Source organism: Semicossyphus pulcher, unplaced genomic scaffold (assembly GCF_022749685.1).
Source record: "Semicossyphus pulcher isolate SPU_LCO1_2020_fin unplaced genomic scaffold, fSemPul1.0.p SCAF_21, whole genome shotgun sequence".
Classification (NCBI taxonomy): domain Eukaryota; kingdom Metazoa; phylum Chordata; class Actinopteri; order Labriformes; family Labridae; genus Semicossyphus; species Semicossyphus pulcher.
Window position 1 is genome coordinate 1,372,080 of NW_027211695.1, and position 21,863 is coordinate 1,393,942.

Consider the following 21,863-nt stretch of genomic DNA (forward strand, 5'->3'; position numbering starts at 1 on the left):
TCAGGAACGTGGTGCTGTATCAGCCTCCATTCTGCTGGTGTCAGTGTTTATACCTGATGATGAACCTGCGGCAGAGAGTATTATAACTCACAGTCAGACAGGACAGCATTACTTATAAAATATACATACAACTGTAAATCTAGAAACAATAAACTTACACACAGGAGTAAAAGCTTTGAGAGAAATGTCGGAAATAAAGCAAATAAAAATTAGTCATTAGCGGAGTAGCGTTGATGAGAAACAGATGAAACGTTATCATTATGTGCAAATGAGCAAAACATCCATCGTGGCTGCCTTTATCGTCCTTAATGATATTTTTAGAGTACACGAGATGAACATGAACATGTGCGTGAACGTTTAAGTCCACTCAGACACAAGGTTTTTAATTATAGCGCCCTCATCAGGGTGAGTTTGGTTTGTTTTTGCTAACTTGCTCACCAGAATGTTTCTTACTAATAATATGTTGATACAGTGAGACGGGAACACCCTGAGAAGGAACATGTTGGATAAAAGAAGAAACAACAGAAACACAGTCAGAAATCCTTAAATTAATTTAATCAGTAATATTTACATAACAGGAGCCATCCAACAGACTGGAGAGGATATAACATGATTAAAAGAAATATATTTGAAATGTTTTCTGATTTCACCTTCCCTTGTTGATGCCATAAAGATCCTGAAACACATTTCATGTGTATTTATAAAAGCAGGCTAGATTATGACACAAAACCCTCAAACTACAATAACCCCCTACATGAAAGAAAGAGTCAAACTGTAACGAGCAAAGACAGAAAACTTCTCGGATCCGTCACGTCCGAACATCCAGAAGCTTCTGTCTTTGCATCCCAAAAAATGCCCGCCAAAATAAAACAAAACACTTTAAACCAATGGAGCAGAAATCCACAATTTATACCAACAATTTCTGAACCAACATTACTTTCCTTATTATAAAACTGTAAGATTGTACACTACATAAAATAATTGTATTTTACAACAATAGAACTTTAGGCAGTAAAATAGGTTTTGATTGAGGTAATTACATCATGGTTCTTGTACAGAGTAAAAAATAAAAAAAATAGATTTTTCATCTGTTTTTCCCTAAAAACCACCCGACCGACGCGCTTTTTATGTTGCTGTCGCTTCTTTTCTGTCGCTGTCGTTTCACCACAAAACCTCCTCAGCCAGATCAAACTTTTCAACAAGGACGTCAACACAGAATCTGTTTGGTAGAACCTGTTCGATCACCTCCACCTGCCCACTGTGAGACACCCAGGCTTCAACATGAGTCATGTTTGAGATCAAACTCGAAGGTAGCACAAGTCCAGTTCTCTTTTCAAACTCGCCGAATCACCGAAACTTCCCTGTGACTGTTTGCTGTGGTTCAACTTCCTGTTTCTTTTTTACTCAGCAAAGATTCAGCGCCATCCTCTGGAACTTGTCCATTTATGAAATACTGATGGGTTAACTTCTTGAGATGACAACATGACAAGAAGCAAGAACCCGACCAGAACCCAACAGGTCCTGACAGGTGTAAAATACTTGCGACTGTTCGTTCGTTGACAGAGTTGGTCGTCTGAATCCAAGGTAGTCACATTTAGCAGTGACGAATGGGCAAAGGGGAGGATAGAACAAGCTTCCTGTCCCAGTGAAAGCTTGACCACATTTGCACAGTCAGGATTTTTGACAAAGCTCAGGTGAGTCCTTGACTTGTGACCGGCTTGATGCTAATAAGGAAGGCTGCGCTTCCAGCGAAGCGCCCTGAAGCCGCTGGATTCTTTGAGTTCTTCTGGGCTTGCTGCGTATTTACATTGTCCTACAAACGGCAGCAGCATGATGAGGCACTGAGAAAAGTTCAGCTTTGGATAAAACCCTGTGCTCGTCACGGTCACTTTTTATCCAACCGTCCAATCACAGTGAAGAAGGGGCGGGACAAATACCACAAAGACCAACAAATGATGGAACTCGCTGAGGTTTTCCTCCTGCATAAACCAGAGTATCCTTCCTCCCAATTACCTACTTGCTACAGCCCTCCCTTTATTCAGAACAAGAAATCTGCCTCGTGCAGACATTTTTACTTTCATTATGTCCTCATCATAGACGCAACTTTCAGATGGAAAAACTAGCTAGGCTAAAGTTGCCTTGGACCTACTGTACCTGACTGACGCGGACTGGCATACAGCATCCTCCTAAATCAGAGCATACAAGTCGTTCTTCCTTTGGAACTACCGAGCAGTCGATCTCAAACATGACCCAGGACAGGCTGAGTACGTCTCTCTGAAGAGGTGGAGGTGATTCTTACAAGAATCAAGGCACAAATCTGGACAAGACCTGACACACTTTGAAGAATGACTTATTGCACCTCGTTGACGATGGAAACTGACACACTGCACGTTCAATGCCTGCACATACTGCCTCTACCTTTCTGAAACCAGTGAGATGAACACACTGAGGAAGTCTGAGCTTTTCTGAACCTTCTGGTTCTTTCACCAGAAAGGAAGCTTCTTTAGGAGTGCAAGGATTCTGCAGAGGAGCAAACTGGGAGGAGATATTTGGGGTATCAAGGGTTCCAGAAGTAAACTTTAACTCTGTGTCTTGTGCACAAATAAGACTTGAGTGCAAAAGAGCTTTTTGGTAACGTTCATCAGCTTCCTCACAACTTGTTGCCTGAGCTGACAATGGCATCTGAAGATCAGGGACTTTGGAGTATGAAGTTAACCAAAGAAGCAAACCGGGGTCAGACGGATCTGACATGCTTTGACCCGTTCACACAGAACACTGAAGCCTGACTGAGTTCATGTTGCAGAACAATCAGGTTAGGTCATTGCAGAATGGATAACCCTCCTGGAACCAGCGGCTCCTCCCACTCTGCAGCTCTACAGGGCAACACATCAAGTCAAAGACAAATTTGACATCAGAACTAGATACGTTTTTTCGACGAATGGAAAAGCTTCTCATGGAAAGAACTTCTGAGTTTTGTAGCAATGATGATTTGGTGGTGGTCCATGCAGACATGCAGGTTTATCTACCCTGTATTAGTTTGAACAAATATTCCCAAGAGTTTCCCTGGGATGTGGAGCCAGAGCCGGAGCCCAGCACTGTAGCATCCAGGACAAGGCCTACCAGGACCCAGCCTGGAGCTCCTTTTAATAGCTATCCCTTGGTTTTCCTCTTGTTCTCATTAATGGTCAACAGCTCTTTTATGGATTATGGCCGATGTGATACAGGTATGTCCTACAGTACTCCAGAAACCAAGCCCCAGGTATTTATTAAGTGGCCCAGGCTGGATTAAAGAGCCCACTGAGGACTGACTGAACAAATATGGTGGCAGACATTCAACTGAAGAGCGATTGAACAGTCCTGCCATCACGTTGACATGCTGAATGATACAGTGCAAATACGATAAGACGCTTTAAGAGCTTGCTGGCCGTTATCTCACTGTCTTGACTTTGCAGCGAGATCCTCACATCAAAATCCATCAACCGAACTGTCACGATAGAGCAACTCTGTTTCTCTGTTGACTCTGCACAGCTGCTGTGTAGACACCAGCTCCGTGGCAGCACCGAACCCCAAAGAGACGACGATTTAAGCTTTTTGGACAGGCTGGTTTCATGTGCTCTTACTGGGGAATTCTCTCACTCAGAGACTTCAGGTCTCGACTTACCAAGCATGGCTCATATTTTCTAGGGTCTGCTTGGCGGTAACTTTGCTATCATGGAGATACAGGTAGGCTGTGGTTGGACATCTGCATACCCACCATTTTTTGAGACAAGGGCAGGTCTGATTGGCCACTACCCAACAACACATGGGTGGAGCTTCCTGTAGAGGCAAATCTACCGTACAAGTGAGGAGCCCATCCTACAAGCCTACTCAACATGTAATAGGAAACTTCTAAGTGTCCTTGGTGCCTGTGTACATTTACACATGGGAGAATGATCCAGGTAGAAATCTAGACAAGAACAGAATAGCGCCAAGTGATGGAGGGGCACAGCGCAAAAACTGGGACAGTAACTGACAGCTCGACATAGGCCGACTGTTTTGGGACATCAAGCCGTCATTAGGGAGTCAAACTCACCTCATGGAACAATTTGCCCTTTTTACTGAATTATTCCTCTGACAGGATTCTTCCACTCGGACATGGTGAGTGCCTGAGTTTGTTTTAGGATCTCATGACCACACCGTGACAAAAGAAGGAGCTGTTCTGATACAAAAACAAGCAGCGGCCCCCGCCCCCAAAAATCAACTGGTTTCAGGTAAATTATCATGTGACATAACAAATAATAAACAACAACAGTGCAGGTCAAGATGTCAGCAGTCTTTTTTCCACCAATGACGCTCGGTATCAGTCAGAACTTGAGTCTGGGTATCAGGTCTGTTATCAAGAGGAAAAACTCATATTGGAACGCCTCCATGTGACGATGACCAAATTTGAAATGTTTAAAAAGAGAGCGTCAAGGAGGATTTTTAAAGAAACATGAGGTCAAACAACCGAGCCGGTTAGTGGAAGTCCACCAGTTACCTAAACCAAGAGATAACTGGCACCTGTAGATGACAAACAGAAATAACACTTAAATTGAAATGTGGGGAGAAAGTCTCGCACACAAAGCCGACACCTGTCCAAAAGGCACGAGTGCTTCGACATCACCTGTGTGTTTACGTTAGGGATGGACAGAACAGTCTGATTTACAAAAAGGTGTAATTAAGGGAGTAAGAGCTGATTGGTTTATTTCTGCTCTCTGTCCCTGGTTACAAACACGTTGTAAGGCGATCATGGACCTGGTTCTTCATCCAGGGTTTGTGTTCAGGATCAGAGGCTGGCACCACTTCATTTCCCTACACTAGCTTCAGCACCTGAATATATTTCAAACCCTATCAAAGCTGTGTTCAACAAAGTCAATCACTGATTTATTCTAATTACACGAGAACTGTATTTTCTGTCAGTGCCAGAGCTCGGGAAGCGCCGAAACACTGCTTAGAGCCGACAGCAGCACCAAAAAAAACCAGACAGAATCAAATCAAGCCGTCATCCGCGAGAGATGAGCCACAAAATCCACATCAGACCATCCAAACTCAGCTGGAGATCTACAGTCACATCCACTGTAGAAACTCACAATCTATTCACAACACTCAGCAGCAGTGCAGCAGGTAGCAACAAGTGTGAAAAGTGAGGCGTGAACATCTTGATTACACACAGGACACAAGTGAACACGAGACAGGACACAGGCAGGAGATACAGGAGCTGCAGAGTGATCGACTGGTGATTGGATGAGCCTCCTGTGCTTCCAGTCTTAGGTTTGTTCAGACGGATCAGATCATTAAAGCAGAAACTTTCCCCTTAGGTTTCTCAGAGAACCGTCAAAAAACCAAACTCCATCATGTCTGTGTTCATAAGATCTCCTGTCCTCTCACTCAGCTGGTTAAACTCCCTCCTCCACCTGAGCTGTGTCTGCATGAACTCTCCTGCTGCTTCCAGCTCCTTCAGGCTGACCAGTGCCCAGAGTGATGAGCTGTCAGCTCGGATCAGTACCAGGATTTCTCTGATGGACACCAACTACTGGTTTCAGCTGTGGAGCGCCTGTCCATCTGTCTCCGCTGAGTGGCAGTTTCACTGTATCTATCAAGTCACACGTGGGCTGAGATCTGTCTCACTACAGCGCTATGAAGCCAAAACAAACAGATGTTACTGAGATTTAATGACAATAAACAGGCTGAGAGGATGCTGAGAGAACTACATCAGGAGGCAGGTTTGTAAACAGGCTGAGTTCATGCTTTGTCAGGTCTGTCTGCGAGACAACTTTAAAATGACTGTTTTTTGAATGGAGTTTGGTTTGACAGTTTCTGGTGCAACTTTAGGATGTCAGGAGAATCTTAACGACCCAAATTTTCTCTCTTCATTTGAATTTTTTTCAACTATAGCAAAATTCAACACAAATTCCCTCCCCTTGATTCGGACCGCCTGGTGGTCTCTCATGTCTTTTCATCGCGGTGCAGAACTCGTCCCTCTGCCGCTCTGCTGCACCTCTCTCAGTCTGATGTTGTTGATGTGTGTTGCATTGCTGGTGACGCAAAACACACTTTGAGTCTGGGTCTGAGAGGCCAATTTAAAACCATGATGATCCAAAAGATGCATTTAGGCTGGAAGTCTGAGTCTCAGTGTACGTGAGGCTACAGCTAGCATGGAGGCTAAGCTGCATCCTGAGCACGTCTCTGTCCTGGAAGCACACAGACTGAACTTCATGCCCTTTAACAGTAGATTAATGCCGAGTCATGGTTCGCTTACTGTCTTTACCTGCAGCTTTCAGCCACAACATGAGCAGAGTGAATATGAATGTGTCAAACCTCTGTTTGAAGGTAAAGACCGACCGTCTCATGCTCTGGCTGTGATCGAGTCTGTATTACACGACTGTGGTTACCTGATTAAAAGGTGTTTTCCTGCCTTGTTTCTGTCCAATCAGAGCGTGACAACAGATTAACCCGCTCCGCCTCCTGTCCACATGTCCCGTGTGTCCTGTGTGTCGAAGCCCTTTGACGGAAGCCACTGTTCGTCTTTAAGGCTTCACTGTTTGATGTGTGTGTGTGTGTGTGTGTGTGTGTGTGTGCGTGTGTGTGTGTGTGTGTGTGTGTGTGTGCGTGTGTGTGTGTGTGTAGAAAAGTCTGGTAACAAGGCTGTACTGTGACATATTGCATAAATCACCATCATCACCTCTATGGTGTTAGAACTCACAATCAAATCTAAATCTTATTAGCATTCTGTGTTAGCACTGCACGTTAGCATCGTTAGCTCCCTGTGACACACAAACCAGAACAGGACATAAGTGCAAGAGTGTGTGTGTGTGTGTGTGTGTGTGTGTGTACGTGTGTATGTGTGTGAGCAGCCCTCAGAGCGGAGTGTGTAGGTGTGTGTACTGCTGTGACGGTGGGGAGGAGGGGGAGGAGGAGGTGTTAGGGGTGGGGCTGTTAGCCAGGCGGGGGGAGGGGGAGGAGTCAGACAGCTGCAGCTCCTCCAGCTTCTTCAAGTACTCGTCTCTGAGCGCCAACAGCTCCTTGTAGCGCTGCTCCACCGGACTCTGCTGCTGAAATACACAACACACACACACACACACACACACACACACACACACTACTCGTTAAACCTTCACAGAGTCAGGGCGGTGACCTTGTACTCATGCACTGACGAACCACAACGGATCAGAGAGCGTATATGTTAGAAGTCAGTGGTACCTGCTGTCGAATGCGGGGGTTCCAGCGGATGTAGTACGTCACCCACAGCTCTAGGTGGCGCATGCTGGCGACCGGGTAGAGAACCCTGCCGGACTCGGGGGTGTAGAAGGGGTTTAAATAATTCTCCATCTTACTGTTGACCAGAGACCACAGAGACACCGTCTTCGACCTCAGCTCCTGGAAACACAGAGGGAGGAGGGCGAGGCGTTCACCGACACGCAGGGACAGGAGAACAGAAACAGGAAGTGTTTAATGTCGTAGAGAAACAGGAAGTGTTAAATGTCGTAGAGAATCAGGAAGTGTTTAATGTCACAGGCAAACAGGAAGTGGGTCAGGTGCGTCCTTACGTGCTGGTCTCGTGCACTCTCACAGTTATAGAGGAAGGTCCCGAAGCGACAGCTGTACAGGTGATCCAGGATGGTCAGCAGGAGGCGCTCATTGAACTCAAACGCTGTCGGAAACTAGGAGGAGAGGAGACAAGAGGAGGAGATGAGAGAAGGAGGCATGAGAAGATGACAAGACGACACAAGAGAAGATGACAAGAGGAGGAGACAAGAGAAGGAGACAAGAGGAGGAGACGAGAGAAAAAGGCATGAGAAGATGACAAGACGACACAAGAGAAGATGACAAGAGGAGGTGACGAGAGAAGGAGGCATGAGAAGGTGACAAGAGGACACAAGAGAAGATGACAAGAGGAGGAGACAAGAGAAGGAGACAAGAGGAGGAGACGAGAGAAAAAGGCATGAGAAGATGACAAGAGGAGGAGACAAGAGAAGGAGACAAGAAGAGGAGACAAGAGAAGATAACAAGAGGAGGAGACAAAAGGGGGAGAAAGAGAGGGAGACAAGAGCAGGAGACAAGAGGGGCAGACAAGAGGAGGAGACAAGAGGAGGAGACAAGAGGAGAAGCCAAGAGGAGGAGACAAGAGGAGGAGCCAAGAGGAGGAGACAAAAGAATGAGACAAGAGATGGAGACATGAGAAGGAGGCAAGAGTAGGAGAGAAGAGAAGATGACAAGATGAGGAGGCAAGAGGAGGAGGCAAGAGGAGGAGACAAGAGAGGAGACAAGAGATGGAAACAAGAGACAGAAGCAAGAGGAGGAGACAAGAGGAGGAGACAAGAGGAGGAGACAAAAGAATGAGACAAGAGATGGAGACATGAGAAGGAGGCAAGAGTAGGAGAGAAGAGAAGATGACAAGATGAGGAAACAAGAGGAGGAGACAAGAGGAGGAGACAAGAGAGGAGACAAGAGACGGAAGCAAAAAGAGGAGACAAGAGGAGGAGACAAGAGAAATAAATCCAAGATGGCCTCTGATCAGGTAACACTGATTTGTCTTTAAGGTTGGATCTGTGTCTTCACAGTGTCCTTCCTGCCGTGTGGACTGAAGCCACCTGGAGCAGGGCTCTGATAGGCTGATGTGCTCCTGACCTCATACACCTTCTCAGCACTTTGATGTCTCTTGGTGCTCAGGTGGGAGGAGAAACAAACAGGTTAAACTCACCTGTTTGGTCATCTGCCACACACAGTCGATGAACTGAACAAAGATGGGAGACCTGTCCTGGTCTGCGTGGTTCTTATCTCCATGTCCTATCCTCTGCGCACACACACACACACACACACACACACACACACACACACACACACACACACACACACACACACACACACACACACACACACACACACACACACACACACACACACACACACACACACACACACACACACACCGTTAACAGGAAGGTCACGTTACCTCCATGAGTCATAGACACAGTGTTACAGAGCTCCTGCAGCCACACACACAGACGCATGTTCAAACGGTTCTTACTGATGCAAACTTGTGTCCGAAGCTGATCCACTCTTTCTCAATCAGGACCTGAAACAACACAAACACGTCACATCAGGCTTCATGTAAGATAACTTTAGTGCATCTCGGCGTGTGAGTGATGAGTCTGCTGTGTCCTCACCTGGAAGCCTCTGAGTGTGCGGAAGTGACTGTCCAGCATCAGCATGGCCAGAGAGGTGAGCTGAGCCGTCCTGTCCCAGCCGTCACTGCAGTGCACCAACACAGAGTTTCCCCCTGACACCTTATCTGCCACCTGGATGGCTCCTGACAGCACCAGCTAACACAGCAGGACACAGGTCACACAGAATACAAAGACACTGATGGTGATATACGGAGGCTGGGCTTGCTGTCTCACCTTGACGTGTTCCAGCCAGTGCGTGGACTCCAGGCTGGACAGCCAGTGAGACTCCTCCACGTTGGGGTAGACGATGTCCTTCAGCTTCTTCAGGGACTCTCTCATCACGTGGATGTTCTGGATGTCCAGGAAGATCAGCTCCGCGTTCTGGTACTCGTCGCCCTCGTAGCCTCCGCCCGTCGCCTGCAGAGAGAGAAGATGAAAGAATATCAGGACGCGTCTGCTCATTCAGGTAATATGTGGAGATGTTACAGGAAACGTGGGGACACTACAATTCATCCAAATCTTTCTGAGCGTAGATGTATACCCTCTCTGACCTCTGACCTCCTGTCTCCTCTCACCTTGTTGGCCACAGCGTTGACGTTGGGACGGGCGTCGTAGATGGTGAGCTTGGTGGTGTCGTTGGCCTCCCTGATCATGTCCAGGTAACGCTCATCGTCCTTGTTTCTTTTACCCGACATGCCGACCAGAGGCTGACTGCAGCGCACGATCACCGCCTGGTTCTCCCTGTGGATCCACGACAGAACCTGAGGAACAAACACACCTCAAACATTTACCCACAGGACACGGAGTGACTGCCAGGTAGCTTTGACTACGTTACAGAGAGGATCCCGACAGAGACAGACCACAAACAGACCTAACATCGCTCTCTGCAAACACACCAGACCCCATTGATAAAAACAGTGATTTTACCTCCCAGAACACAGGAGCTGCTGCTCTACGGCTGCGACATTTGGTTAGGTGTTTTGTGGTATTTTAAAACTTTGGTGTTTTAAAAAGTTAATTTGGATCTAACACAACACATAAACACAAACATGCTAACAGATCAACGGTAGACCTGCAGCTCCTGTCAGGTAAAATCAGTGTTTTTCTGAATGGAGTCTGGTGTGTGTGCAGAGAGCGATGTAACGTCTGTGTGTGGTTAAAACAATCATCTTCCTCTGTAACAAAAAGGTCTATCTCTGTAGGGATCCTTTCTGTCATGTTGTCACACACTTAGAATAACAACCTGAGCCTGTCAGTGGAAACAACAAGAACTTTTAGAGGACGACCTTTGACCCATCAAGGATTATGTTGCAGCCATTACAGCCTGTTTTCACTGTTTCAAGTACAGGAGTGACCCTTCGGTGTAAACGCTCTGAGTGGACCTGCAATAGTCCAGAGTCGTACAAACATGCTCTCTGAGTCTCACCGGGATGCGTCCTTTGGACCTGAAGGCAGCGACTCTCCTGAGGTCCTCCTCTTTACTCTTAAAGGGAACAGCCAGCACAGTGGGGTAGGTGTCACACAGCTCGTAGTTCTTGTTGATGAATGTAATACGCCACTTGTTGTTAGGTAAGCCCTGCAGAGAGAGATACACAGTGAATGATGAGTAACGCTATTTTAAGAGGACAGTTTAAGTTCAGCTCTAACCTTTGAACTCTGCTGATTGTGATGTCATTAATTACAGTATTATCTAATTATTCTTATTCCTAGAATCTCCTCCAAGTCAAGTTATGCTGCAGATACTTCAGTTTATATTTTAGAGTAATTTAAACGGGACTCTGCAGTGAGCAGGTCCGTCCTCAGTGTAACGCTCCCCTCTGCCTCCCTGTTATTCACAGCTCTGTTCACACCCCCACTCTGCAGAATCACACATCAGTACGGAGCGCTAACGCTGCTCTGTCCCTCCTCACCTGCCGTCTGAACTCCTCGATGGGTTTGTAGACGTTCCAGCCGTTCTCCTCGTACTTCTCCTGAGTCACGTACGCAAACAGCGGCTGGAGGGAGACGGAGAAGGAGTCTTTGAGTTTGCAGAATAAAACAGTTTAATGGAGGCAGCATGGTGAACATCACACAGACATCCTAAACTTCACATCTTTATCATCTGTGGTCGGAACAACAGGCAAATATTATCAGTTACAGCGACATAAAGCAGTAAGCAGGAAGATGAAGGATGAGACACCATGAAGAGATTTGATCAACATTTTGTAAATAAATTAATAATAAAATAAACTATCATACACTTTTTAAAGGCCTTACTTTAATATACTCCGTGTCTGTTCTCCTGGACACTAACCCAGTGTATTATTAGCTTTGTGACTTCTGTAATGCAGGACGTGGCTGCAGAGCAGAGAGCGAAGGCTCTGTGAATGTCGCCCTTTTCACACTGCCAGTTCAAGGTGGGATTATCACGCTTCTGTTACGTTCCGTCTTCTGTGTAAAACACACGGAGGCTGAATGGTGGGGCGAAGTCGTTCCGCCTCTGAGGTAGCAACAGAGGCGGAACGCCGTCAGTGTAAACAGCGGAGCCGGCAGGTCGTGACAGCGCCGCGTGTGTGTCGACGTCTCCTGTTAAATATTCTTACGGAGCTGTTTTAAAACCTTTGAAGTGCTGCGGCGAAATAAAGTCTTTCAGAACCACGTCGGTTTGGATTGCTTTCATATGAAACGTCTTTACAAAGACGAGCCTGCTTCACTTGCTTCAATACTGAATACCAGATACATAGATACATAGATAGATTGGTAGGTAGGTACTTTATTGATCCCGAGGGAAATTGAGGGAGAAAGAGTTATCGCTGTGGATGATGGGAAGAAACAAGCCCACTAGCGTTACAGCGACATCTACAGGAGCGGAGGTCGCTGTGATGACAGGAATTTGAGGGAAATATGAGTCCAATCAATTAAATGCATCAATATGAGGGGCGGGGAAAAGATACGTGTATTTTTGTACAGCCCTATAATAAATCAAAATAATCAAAATAAATAATTTATACTCAGTTTTTATAAAAAACTCTTTTTGAAATGACGTTCTGATTTTTTACGACAGACTGTCAGAGAGTGAACCCTCCTCCAGCCTTATAATACAGCTTGGAGACGCTTATGGGATTGAATGTAAGGTTTGTCAGAGTCTGCGCGGCCCAAAGCAGAAACATCAAAGCATCTCTGCTGAGGATATTAGCAGGCAGATGTAGCCGAGGTGTGTGGGCGGGTAGCTGTGTGACACAGTGTGCGAGGAGGCTGCAGCTCCGAGTTTCAGCATCCTGCATGAGCCTTCGTAGTATGACTGTAAGAAGACAATAATGGTGTGCTGCTATAAATACCTAAAATAAAGGCGGTGAAGCATTCTGTTAACACGATTCCTGCATATAAAAAGTGTTAATGGAACTGTTTTCCTTCTGACTGTCCAAATAATGAGGCTCAAACTGCCTGTGACATCCTTACATACAGATATAACGTCTCCTTTTGTTCTACAGACGCCCTCATTGGGTCAGTAGATATCGGTAGTTGTTGTAGATGTCGGTAGATGTCGTAGAAGTCGGTAGTTTTCTTACCATACTGTGTGAGAGGGGGAAGGCGTGTCTGAAGAGGAGCTCAAAGATGTCTCTCCTGCTGTGACCCTCCTGCTTCAACGCAAACCTCAAGTTCCTCATGTCCTGAATATAAACACAGAAGATCCATGACTTCACACTGATCACACAAACACACAGAGGACACACTGAGCTGTGACAACCAGTGAGCTTTAAGGTGTACTCCACACATTTAACTTCACTCTCATCTCTTTTCTCCCACACACTCTTCTTCTTCTGTTCCAAACTCTGCTGCCTGCATGACTCACAGCACACTCAACCTCCAACAGTTCAGTCAGAGGTCAGAGTTCACGCTAATAGCAGAAGCTAAATGAAATCAAAATGAACCCCACATATCTTCTTCTGTGGTTCTCTGGATATTAGAGGGCTTATAAACTGTTTCAATACTTGTTGCCCAAAATAAATAAATATGAAAAGCATTATTTTAATATAATTACATAACATCACTCATTCATCTGCTGGACATGAACCTATTCTTAGTCCCTTCAGGCGGCGTGCTATGAACTACAATCAATCCCAGTGACAACACAAGAAAAAGGGGCGGGGTCCTGACGCTCCTGACGTTGAGCCTCGTGCACACAAACACACCTTGCAGATGATATCAAGGCCGTAGGAGTTCTCTCCTCTGCTTGAAGCCCCGCCCATCTTCTCCACCCGACTGATGGCACCCAGAGGAACGTCCAACATCACCACCCCATCCTGCGGGAAGAGCAGTCAGCATTTAGTTAGCACACAAGATAAGACTAAAAAAACACATGCTACAGGCAATCAACCTATGAAGTTGGTCAAAATGCTTTGAATATTCACATAAGAATTGTAGCTTTGTTTTGTTGCTAATGTTTTAAGAAGACAAAATACACGACAACGTGGGGAACAGAACCATCAGATACTCTCAAACCCAGAAACCTCAGACAGTTCAATGACAGAGTCGCAGGTTCAACGTGTTCTACTAAACATTTAAAAGCTTCTTAACATGGAAATTCAATGGAGTGCCACAGGGCTCAGCTCTGGGTCCCCTAGCTTTTAGTGTTTTGTAAGGGTTAGGCGAGGTGTGATCAGAGCTACTGTTTGAATGAAACTTTGTTTTTCCTCACAACGTTAAGGAAGTGATAAAGGAAGGATCCTGTTTCTGCTCAGAGCAATTTTGTTTTGACTCGGGGAAATTCTTGTTTCCCCTTCAGACAGTCTTTAACTGGTGTTTGACAACAACATCAGGCAACATTTGAACCTTGGTTTGGCTCAAAAAGTGAAGTTTGGTTTTGTTTAAATGACAGAATGATAACCATGGAAAGTCACAATAAATAAGGCTGCTGGTTTTCTCTGTGAGCCTCGTCCTTGCTGAGATTATTACTGAGGAGTTAAATGTGACTTACAGCGTCTGAGCTCTTGAAGTAAAGTCTGTAGTTGGTGATCAACACTTTGCCTTTCACGGCTCCGTTGAACGGACAGATGTAGATGACGTCTTTATCTGAAAACAGGAATGCAGTTCATTACTTGAAATGTAACCCGTCTTCTCATTTTACACAGGCTGCTTCCTCTCTCATATCTGTGGTTCACATGTAGATACATATTTTTAGTTAGCAGTGACTTCTGTGAGAGCAGCACACATGCAGAGAAGAGGAAGCAGAACGGAGAGGAGAGGCGTGCAGTGAAGGAGGGATATAAATACCTCTACTGTCAGAGTTTAGTTAGACTGACTGACACGAGAAGAGAGCAAACTGGTGACAACATATCAAGCTTTGAAACACACCGTCCTCACTGCAGGATCACACAGTAAATACACTTTTAAATTCAAAACACAGTTTGCAGCAAAGTGTCTCAAATGCATTAAAAGTTTAAAGATGTCACAGACGTCTCATATTTGGCCTAAAGCAGTTTAGTCATTCTCAGCGAGGGTCGGATGAAGCATCAGCTTCCAGCAGTGAGCATCTTCACTTCACAGGGAGATCAACTTCAGTGAACTCTGACCGAAGAAGTCGCAGCTTCAACTACTAGCAAGAGACAAACGTGTTTGACCCCACTGACTGCCTACAATTTTAGTGACACTGACACTATTTTACTTATATGTTAGCGCTAATTAGCAGCTATCTGTGTCTGTGCTCACCACACATGGTTTGTTGGCTCATACGTTTATTTGTTTTGCCGGGCGTTCACGAGTCCGCTCCTCCTTTACTCTGATAAACAAACAGAATCTCCTCTGTGGGAACATGAAGGTAAACGCTCATTCACCAGCTAATGGATCAGCCACAGTCATAGACTTTGATAACTTAGTGTTTGCTAAGCCCTCGCATCTCTCTAGCTCCACCCATTCTTCCAAATATGGTCACTTCTGGCTCCAGGAAACCAACATGGCAGCCTGAACTGCAGGCTTCATTTACACAGTGGTGAGGTCACGGCGGCTCCGTTCATTATTTATACAGTCTGTGGTTTTTACAGCTTCTCTGCAGAAGTCAGACGATTGGACCAAATGAGCGCAGCATGTTGTTGTTGGAGCTAAAAATAAGACTTCTATTTACTGAAATAACTGCAACACATATGCTGACATAATAGACCTTTAATCTACCATCAATCAATTTCTTTTTTCTGCATTTATTGTAAAGGGACCAGCTACAATATCAAGCATACATGAGTTAGCTAAAAGCTAATGTCCAGCCCCTGGGCCAGGTCAAGGGTCATGCTTCAAAGGTCTGTGTCCTCCTGATGTGTGCACATAAACACAGTAATGTGCGCAGCTTGTGGAAAAAACGTTACTTGTTGGTGTTTACATTTCTAGAACTTGGTACGAGCATGCTGCGTGCTCACTGGCTCACTGACACTAATGGACTCTCAGGTATCAGAGGTGTGTATGATGAGCTATTCTTAGATAGTATGGAAGCAGGTCAGTCAGCATTATAAAGGGTCAAAGTGCAGGGCCCAGCCCCAGGTGATGATAAGCCGTCTTTAATGAGCTGTAATGACTCTGACTTTAACCTCAGCAGTGAAACAAGAGCTGAATGATGAAGAACAACCAGCCGTGTCTCTCGCCCTCACACCCCGACAGAGCCGCCCGGCAGGAGCAGAGAGCGCGGTGTGGGGCGAGTACTGAAGAAGCTTTAGGCGCTGACATACAGACGAATGATCACCGAGCGACACTTTAAACACTGATGTGAGTGATGGAGCTGCATGCGCTCACCTATTATCCTCTCCTCTCCTGGAAGCAGAGACACGTCAGCTAACAGCTCCATCTTCAGAGACTCTCTGGACGTCTGAAACACACACACACACACACACACATATATAAATCACTTTATGCTGAGGCTGTGACATGTGACAGCTTCATTAGAGCTCTGTACTGTCAGGGCACACAGAGCAGGTTTGTTTGGGCCAGGTGAGGTCAGTGCTCAGTGAGGTGAGTCTGCTCTCTCTCCTTTTAAAGATGTTTAACACACACACTGTGAGAGGAGGATTAAAGGAGCTCCTGCTGCAAACTCTCACTTCAGATCCACGCTCTTCTTCAGTGACCTCTGGCCTTTAAAACGTGTTCATGTCATTTAAAGGACCTCAAAGGAAATGTGCTTTTATCTTCCTCGTGTTGTCCATCATTAGGCCGGTTACACAGTCTTTAAACGACAGTTAAATCACACTGATGAGACTCAACAGCTCACATGCACACTAAACAAAGTGTAGAGATCAATATAGATATGTATATCTTATGTAAACCTTTCCTACATGCAAGCTACTGCAAGTCTAATCTGCAGGACGTATAACAGAAGAAGGAGAAGACTCTTATTTTGAAAAGAAGAGGAAGTCATCATCGTCTTTTCAAACACTATAACTTGTTGTTTCGACCATCGAGGCGTCCTACGATCCGTAAAACTTTAAGATGTACAACTAAAGCGTGTCACTGCCGGATCCGTACTGCACATGTGCAAACCTCATCAGAGATAAGAAAGAAGCAAGATGTCTCACTCCTCGGCTGTTTCCTTCGTCAGCTCTGAAAAACTTTGTGTACGTTTTAGATGAAGAGTTCTGTAAAATAAATGTTTACGTCTTTGGATGCTTCGGGGCGTTCCCTGTGCTAATGAACAATCTGACACTGAGGAGAGAGAGCCAGTTCAGCTTCAGCAGGTTTGGAGCATCTGGAGCTATTGATGATAAGATGCTTCTTCATCAGAGTAATTCTGGACATGATTATGAGCAGAGTGAGAGCACTTACACTGGAGATGTGTGTGTCCAAGGCGTTGGAGTTATAGACTGAGACTGGTGAGGCCATCGCTCAGGGAGGGGGCTTCCACAGGCTGAGAGAGAGAGAGAGAGAGAGAGAGAGAGAGAGAGAGAGAGAGAGAGAGAGAGACACACACAGGGTTAACAGTGTCAGGGTCAAGTCTCTCAGCAGTGAACCTGGCTGCTGTCTGTCAGTTAAATGCCAAATTAAACACCAACATCTTCTGATTTAAAAACCTGAACACACCTGATCACACACCTGATCACACACCTGATCACACACCTGGTCACACACCTGGTCACACTCAGTAACACTCACACCTGTCCTGGAGACTGCTGCATACCAAGGAAGCTGCAAAACTAGTCGATGTATTTGGACACAAACGGCCAATAGCACCTTCACGATTAAAATACTCAAAGTGACAATTTCCAGTGTGGCCTATGTGAAGGAAAGACGGTCATGGAGGGAGGAGCTTCTCCTCTACTACCCACGACTATGAAACATTATGTTCTCAGCAGTCAAAGTAAAGCAGGCGAAAGGCTCTAAAAGATCTCATGTGAGGAATACAGATAAAGAGTAAACTCTCTGTCTCTCTCCTCCTGCAGGTACATGTTACCAGCTCCAACATGGCCGTCACACAAACATCACCGCTCTCCTCCTGAACATGATAAAAACACCCAAACAGGTGAAGTGTAGAGCGCGTGCAGCAGCGTCTCTCACCTGTCTAATCACTTATTAATGATCACTTGATTATAGTCTAAAGGCTGACGTTTGCCACCGGACAGGGAGAGCTCGTAGCTCAGCCCACACACTGCTGATGAGCAGAGACAGTAAACACATCGTGTATCGTCTCTGCTAATGAACAATAGAATAAAAATGAATGAGTGAATGTTCAGGTGCCGCAGCTCTGCTTATATACGAGTTAAATTAAAGGTGAGTTACTGTGAAAGAAGCTCACTAAACTTTAATCATCAATAATTAACCATCAGCTCTCTTCTGTTATTACAGCGTTCAGCAGAGCAGACAGGAGGAGACGTCAGGTGAGCGACAGGTGTTCAGCGTACACGCCATATACATGAATGTGAGGAGGTGGGAAACAGAGACACCACAGAGCAGCAGGGTAACCTCAGGGTGAGCTCAGGGTCTACTGACTCACAGGATGATGTTCAGGTAACACGGACAGAGACAGACAGAGTCTGACACCTGACATAAAGACAGCAGACCCTCTGAAAGGTGCGTCTTTAGATTAAAGTAAAAACAAGCGTTTACTGTAAAGCTCATCTGTTTCCTGCTTCTGTCACACCGAGCGTTTAATGACACACCTGGCACATGGACCTGTCTGAACATGAGAGAGAGGGAGGGAGAGGGAGAGAGAGAGAGAGAGAGAGAAAACAAGAGAGAGAGAGGAAGAGGGAGGGAGAGAAAACGAGAGAGAGAGAGAGAGAGAAAACAAAAGAGAGAGAGCAAGAGGGATAGAGAGTGAGAGTGAGAGTGAGAGTGAGAGTGAGAGTGAGAGTGAGGGAGAGGGAGAGGGAGAGGGAGAGAGAGGGAGGGGGAGGAAGAGAGAATAAAGAAGGGAGAGAGCAAGAGAGAGGAAGAGAGGGAGTAAAGCAGGGAGATGGAGAGAGTAAAGGAGGGAGAGGGAGAGAGAGGGAGAGAGAGGGAGAGAGAGGGAGAGAGAAAACGAGAGAGAGAGAGAAAACAAAAGAGAGAGGGGGAGGGAGAGAGAGAAAATGAGAGAGAGAGAGGGAGGGGGAGGAAGAGAGGATAAAGAAGGGAGAGAGCAAGACAGAGGAAGAGAGGGAGTAAAGGAGGGAGAGGGAGAGAGAGGGAGAGAGAGAAAACAAAAGAGAGAGGGGGAGGGAGAGAGAGAAAACAAGAGAGAGAGAGAGGGAGGGGGAGGAAGAGAGGATAAAGAAGGGAGAGAGCAAGAGAGAGGAAGAGAGGGAGTAAAGCAGGGAGATGGAGAGAGAGGGGGAGGGAGAGAGAAAGTGAACCATGCAGCAGGGTGAGTCAGAGCGACAGGGTGAAAGAAGTGAAACTTTATTTTGACATCCGGTCATGTGACTGATCCTAATGTAAACTGCCTGATGAGCCTGTAGAGGACTGACTGATGAACATCACTGTAACCTGACATACACCTGATGAGTCACACAGCTGGATCACTCCTGGGCCCACCTCCTACTACCTGTGTGTGTGTTTGTGTGTGTGTGTGTGTGTGTGTTAGTTTGTTCACTATGTCGTACGAGATCCAGAGTAAACACTTGTTCATGTGACGGGCGGGCCGTGTGATGTTACAGGTGTTGATACAAACCAAACCATCATGATCTTCACTTATTGATTGTTTGACATCTAAAACAACAACACACTAATGAACATCTGAACATTTACAATAAATAAAGAACATTATTATTATAATGACATATTATTGTCTGCATGCTGTTGTGCCGTGCAGCGCTGCAGGTGTGTTTGGATCGACCTGGTCTGTTTCTCCCTTTGTGGCTTCTTGTGTTTAAAACATTACATCCTGATCAATATAAGAAATATTGTTAATTATTTTAGATACTTAAAAAAACAGATTTAAGAAAGTGTTTAAATGCTGAAACTTTGCTGTAGAGTAAACCAGTGTTCAGCTCCGCCTGCACACTCCGCACTGAGCTGAAGAGTTCACTGTAGAAGCAACACGCGATGTTTTCTGACAATAAGTTTAAATTTATTCCTGAAGATAAAAAGAATCCTTTTGATTTAGAAGAATTAAGCCATAAACATGTTTCTACGATTAAAAATGAGACAATAAAGAAATAAAAGCGACTTAAGACGACAGAAAATATAAAAACTTGAAGGCAGTTCAAACGACAGACAGAAAACAGAACGACTGTTTTTGTAGCCAGCAGTTATTAAAGAGAAAAAAGGTTTATTTATTTATTATTTCATAATGTCTGCATAGAGTAAAACTCTGCACACCTGTTTCACAGCACAGGTGTGTAGGAGAGGAAGAGATACGTCACAGTTGCAGGTAAACAAGTGTTGCCTGATACAAGCAAACAAATGTACTGTCTCCATGTTGGACAGTGTGCGGGAGTTTACCTGCGATTTAGAAAGAATTTCTGTCTTGCTAACTGTGGTGAACAGGCGAGTGTCTGTGCAGGTGCAGCACAGGTAGCTGCCGTAAGACGGACCACTGAGGGAGAGGACATTTGTTGGAGTCTTATAATGTTATTATATTAAAATGCTGTTTATCATGTTCTGTTGCTACCAAACACTGCAGCTTCTGCCAATTAAATATTATTATGTCTGATTTATTGTTAAATATAACATAAAAAATAACACACAAGTATTTTACATGAAACTATATTAAAACAAACGATCCAAAATGTCAACATGTGAATAAATGTGACAATAATAATTCACATTATGTGTAAACTACATCAGAGTGCTGTGGTGCATGTTCCTCTTGTTCATCAGCCTGTATATGTACAGTACATCCATGTGCATCAGTCAGTACTCTCAGTCAGCGATGATGACCTGACAGAAGCCGATGTAGCACTAAAGCATGCACAGGTGAGCTGACCACCTGTCATTTCTTCACCTTTAAATGAAACTAGAACCGAACACAACACCAGATCAGCTCCGGAGCAGCTGTGACCTGCAGCTGATACACCTCACATTAAGAAGACACAACAAAGACTACACCTGCACACACCTGATTCTACATGTGATCACAAACAGATCACATGATGGTATCATGAAGATATTATGATATTACCTCGTTACGCAGACTGGTGAGTGACAGTTGGACACTTGTTAGAACAGGGTCGGTGTGGTTCAGGGTGTAGCTGTTAGCTGCATGTTGACAGTTGACGGTTTGGTAGCAGCTCCTCGCTGTGAATATAAACAGCTCAATGCTTCTTAATGTCTCCTTCACGATATAAAACACAGTCAGCGTCTGGCCCGGGTCGTGTTCGTGTCGGAACCGGACCACAGAGACCGGAAATAGGCGGACTGAACCAGAACAAAGCTCCTCCAGAACCCTGAACTGAACTTTTCCAACTCTGCCATTCCAGCAGGCACAGCTGTGGAGCTGCACCAGGAAATAGCGGAGGCCTACACGGTACGACAGCTCGTTCCCGCCGAAAAACAGGGCCGTTATACCCTCCAGAGCACAGAAACCTCCGGTAAACACCCCCGAAGGAACCCCGGTGTGACCTCAGGAAGCCCCGCAGAGGCCAAATGTCTGAACTTACCCGCAAAGTGCGATTCTCCCGTGGCTGAATGTCGATCTGTTTCCCTCAAGCCACAGCAGGAACTTACTCCACGTCACGTGCCGGCCTGTCAGGGCGCGGATTGGCGGGTTGTCAAAATTGAGCTCGCATTGAATGCTGGGAAATGTGGTTTCGTTGATAGGCTGCCATGTTCCTTTTAATGGATAAAGAAAGCGGTTTTCTGTATATTTTAAAGATTAAATCAATTATATTATATGATATTATATTATATGATATTATATTATATTATATTATATTGTGTTTCAATCCTACATACATATTATTTCATAACCTCTGCACTGTTAATGATTCTGAATAAGATTTTCTTCTTTTTATTTGTGTTATTTATTTTGTAATTCAGTATGTCTAAGGGAGCCTGAGAAGAAGAATTAATTGCCAGCTACTGCTTCATTGTAATTGATGTGCACAACACAGATAAAGAGCTTGTACACATCTGTGTGTGCGTGAGGGCTGCTGATGGCTTGAGCGCGTGCTGAAATATCCTGGTATGAATAACAACATTTGCCGGAAACCAGTGCAAATATGAGAAAGTGAATCAAAGCTGAAAGGAAATGGTGTTAATCAGATCTTTCTGAGGATATATTGTGTCCAATAATCTAACATACTG

General features: G+C 45.2%; 1 protein-coding gene across 2 annotated transcripts; it reads right to left on the reverse strand.

Moving 5' to 3' along the window:
• Positions 1–548: 548 nt before the first annotated feature.
• Positions 549–21,284, reverse strand: mtm1 (myotubularin 1). 2 transcript variants are annotated; one of them, XM_069672013.1, is made up of 16 exons: positions 21,218–21,284; positions 16,965–17,046; positions 15,942–16,014; positions 14,143–14,237; positions 13,358–13,468; positions 12,734–12,835; positions 11,096–11,179; positions 10,612–10,761; positions 9,761–9,946; positions 9,420–9,602; positions 9,186–9,341; positions 9,047–9,094; positions 8,720–8,812; positions 7,566–7,679; positions 7,219–7,395; positions 549–7,070 (listed from the first exon to the last, which is right to left on the reverse strand). In XM_069672013.1, exons 2-16 carry the CDS (start codon positions 17,019–17,021, stop codon positions 6,876–6,878), a joined length of 1,824 nt encoding a protein of 607 aa, XP_069528114.1. In that variant the 5' UTR covers positions 17,022–17,046; positions 21,218–21,284; the 3' UTR covers positions 549–6,875. The 2 variants fall into 2 exon arrangements, with proteins under 2 accessions (XP_069528114.1, XP_069528115.1); XM_069672014.1 differs by lacking the exon at positions 21,218–21,284 and adding an exon at positions 20,740–20,915.
• Between the last annotated feature and the right edge of the window lie 579 nt (positions 21,285–21,863).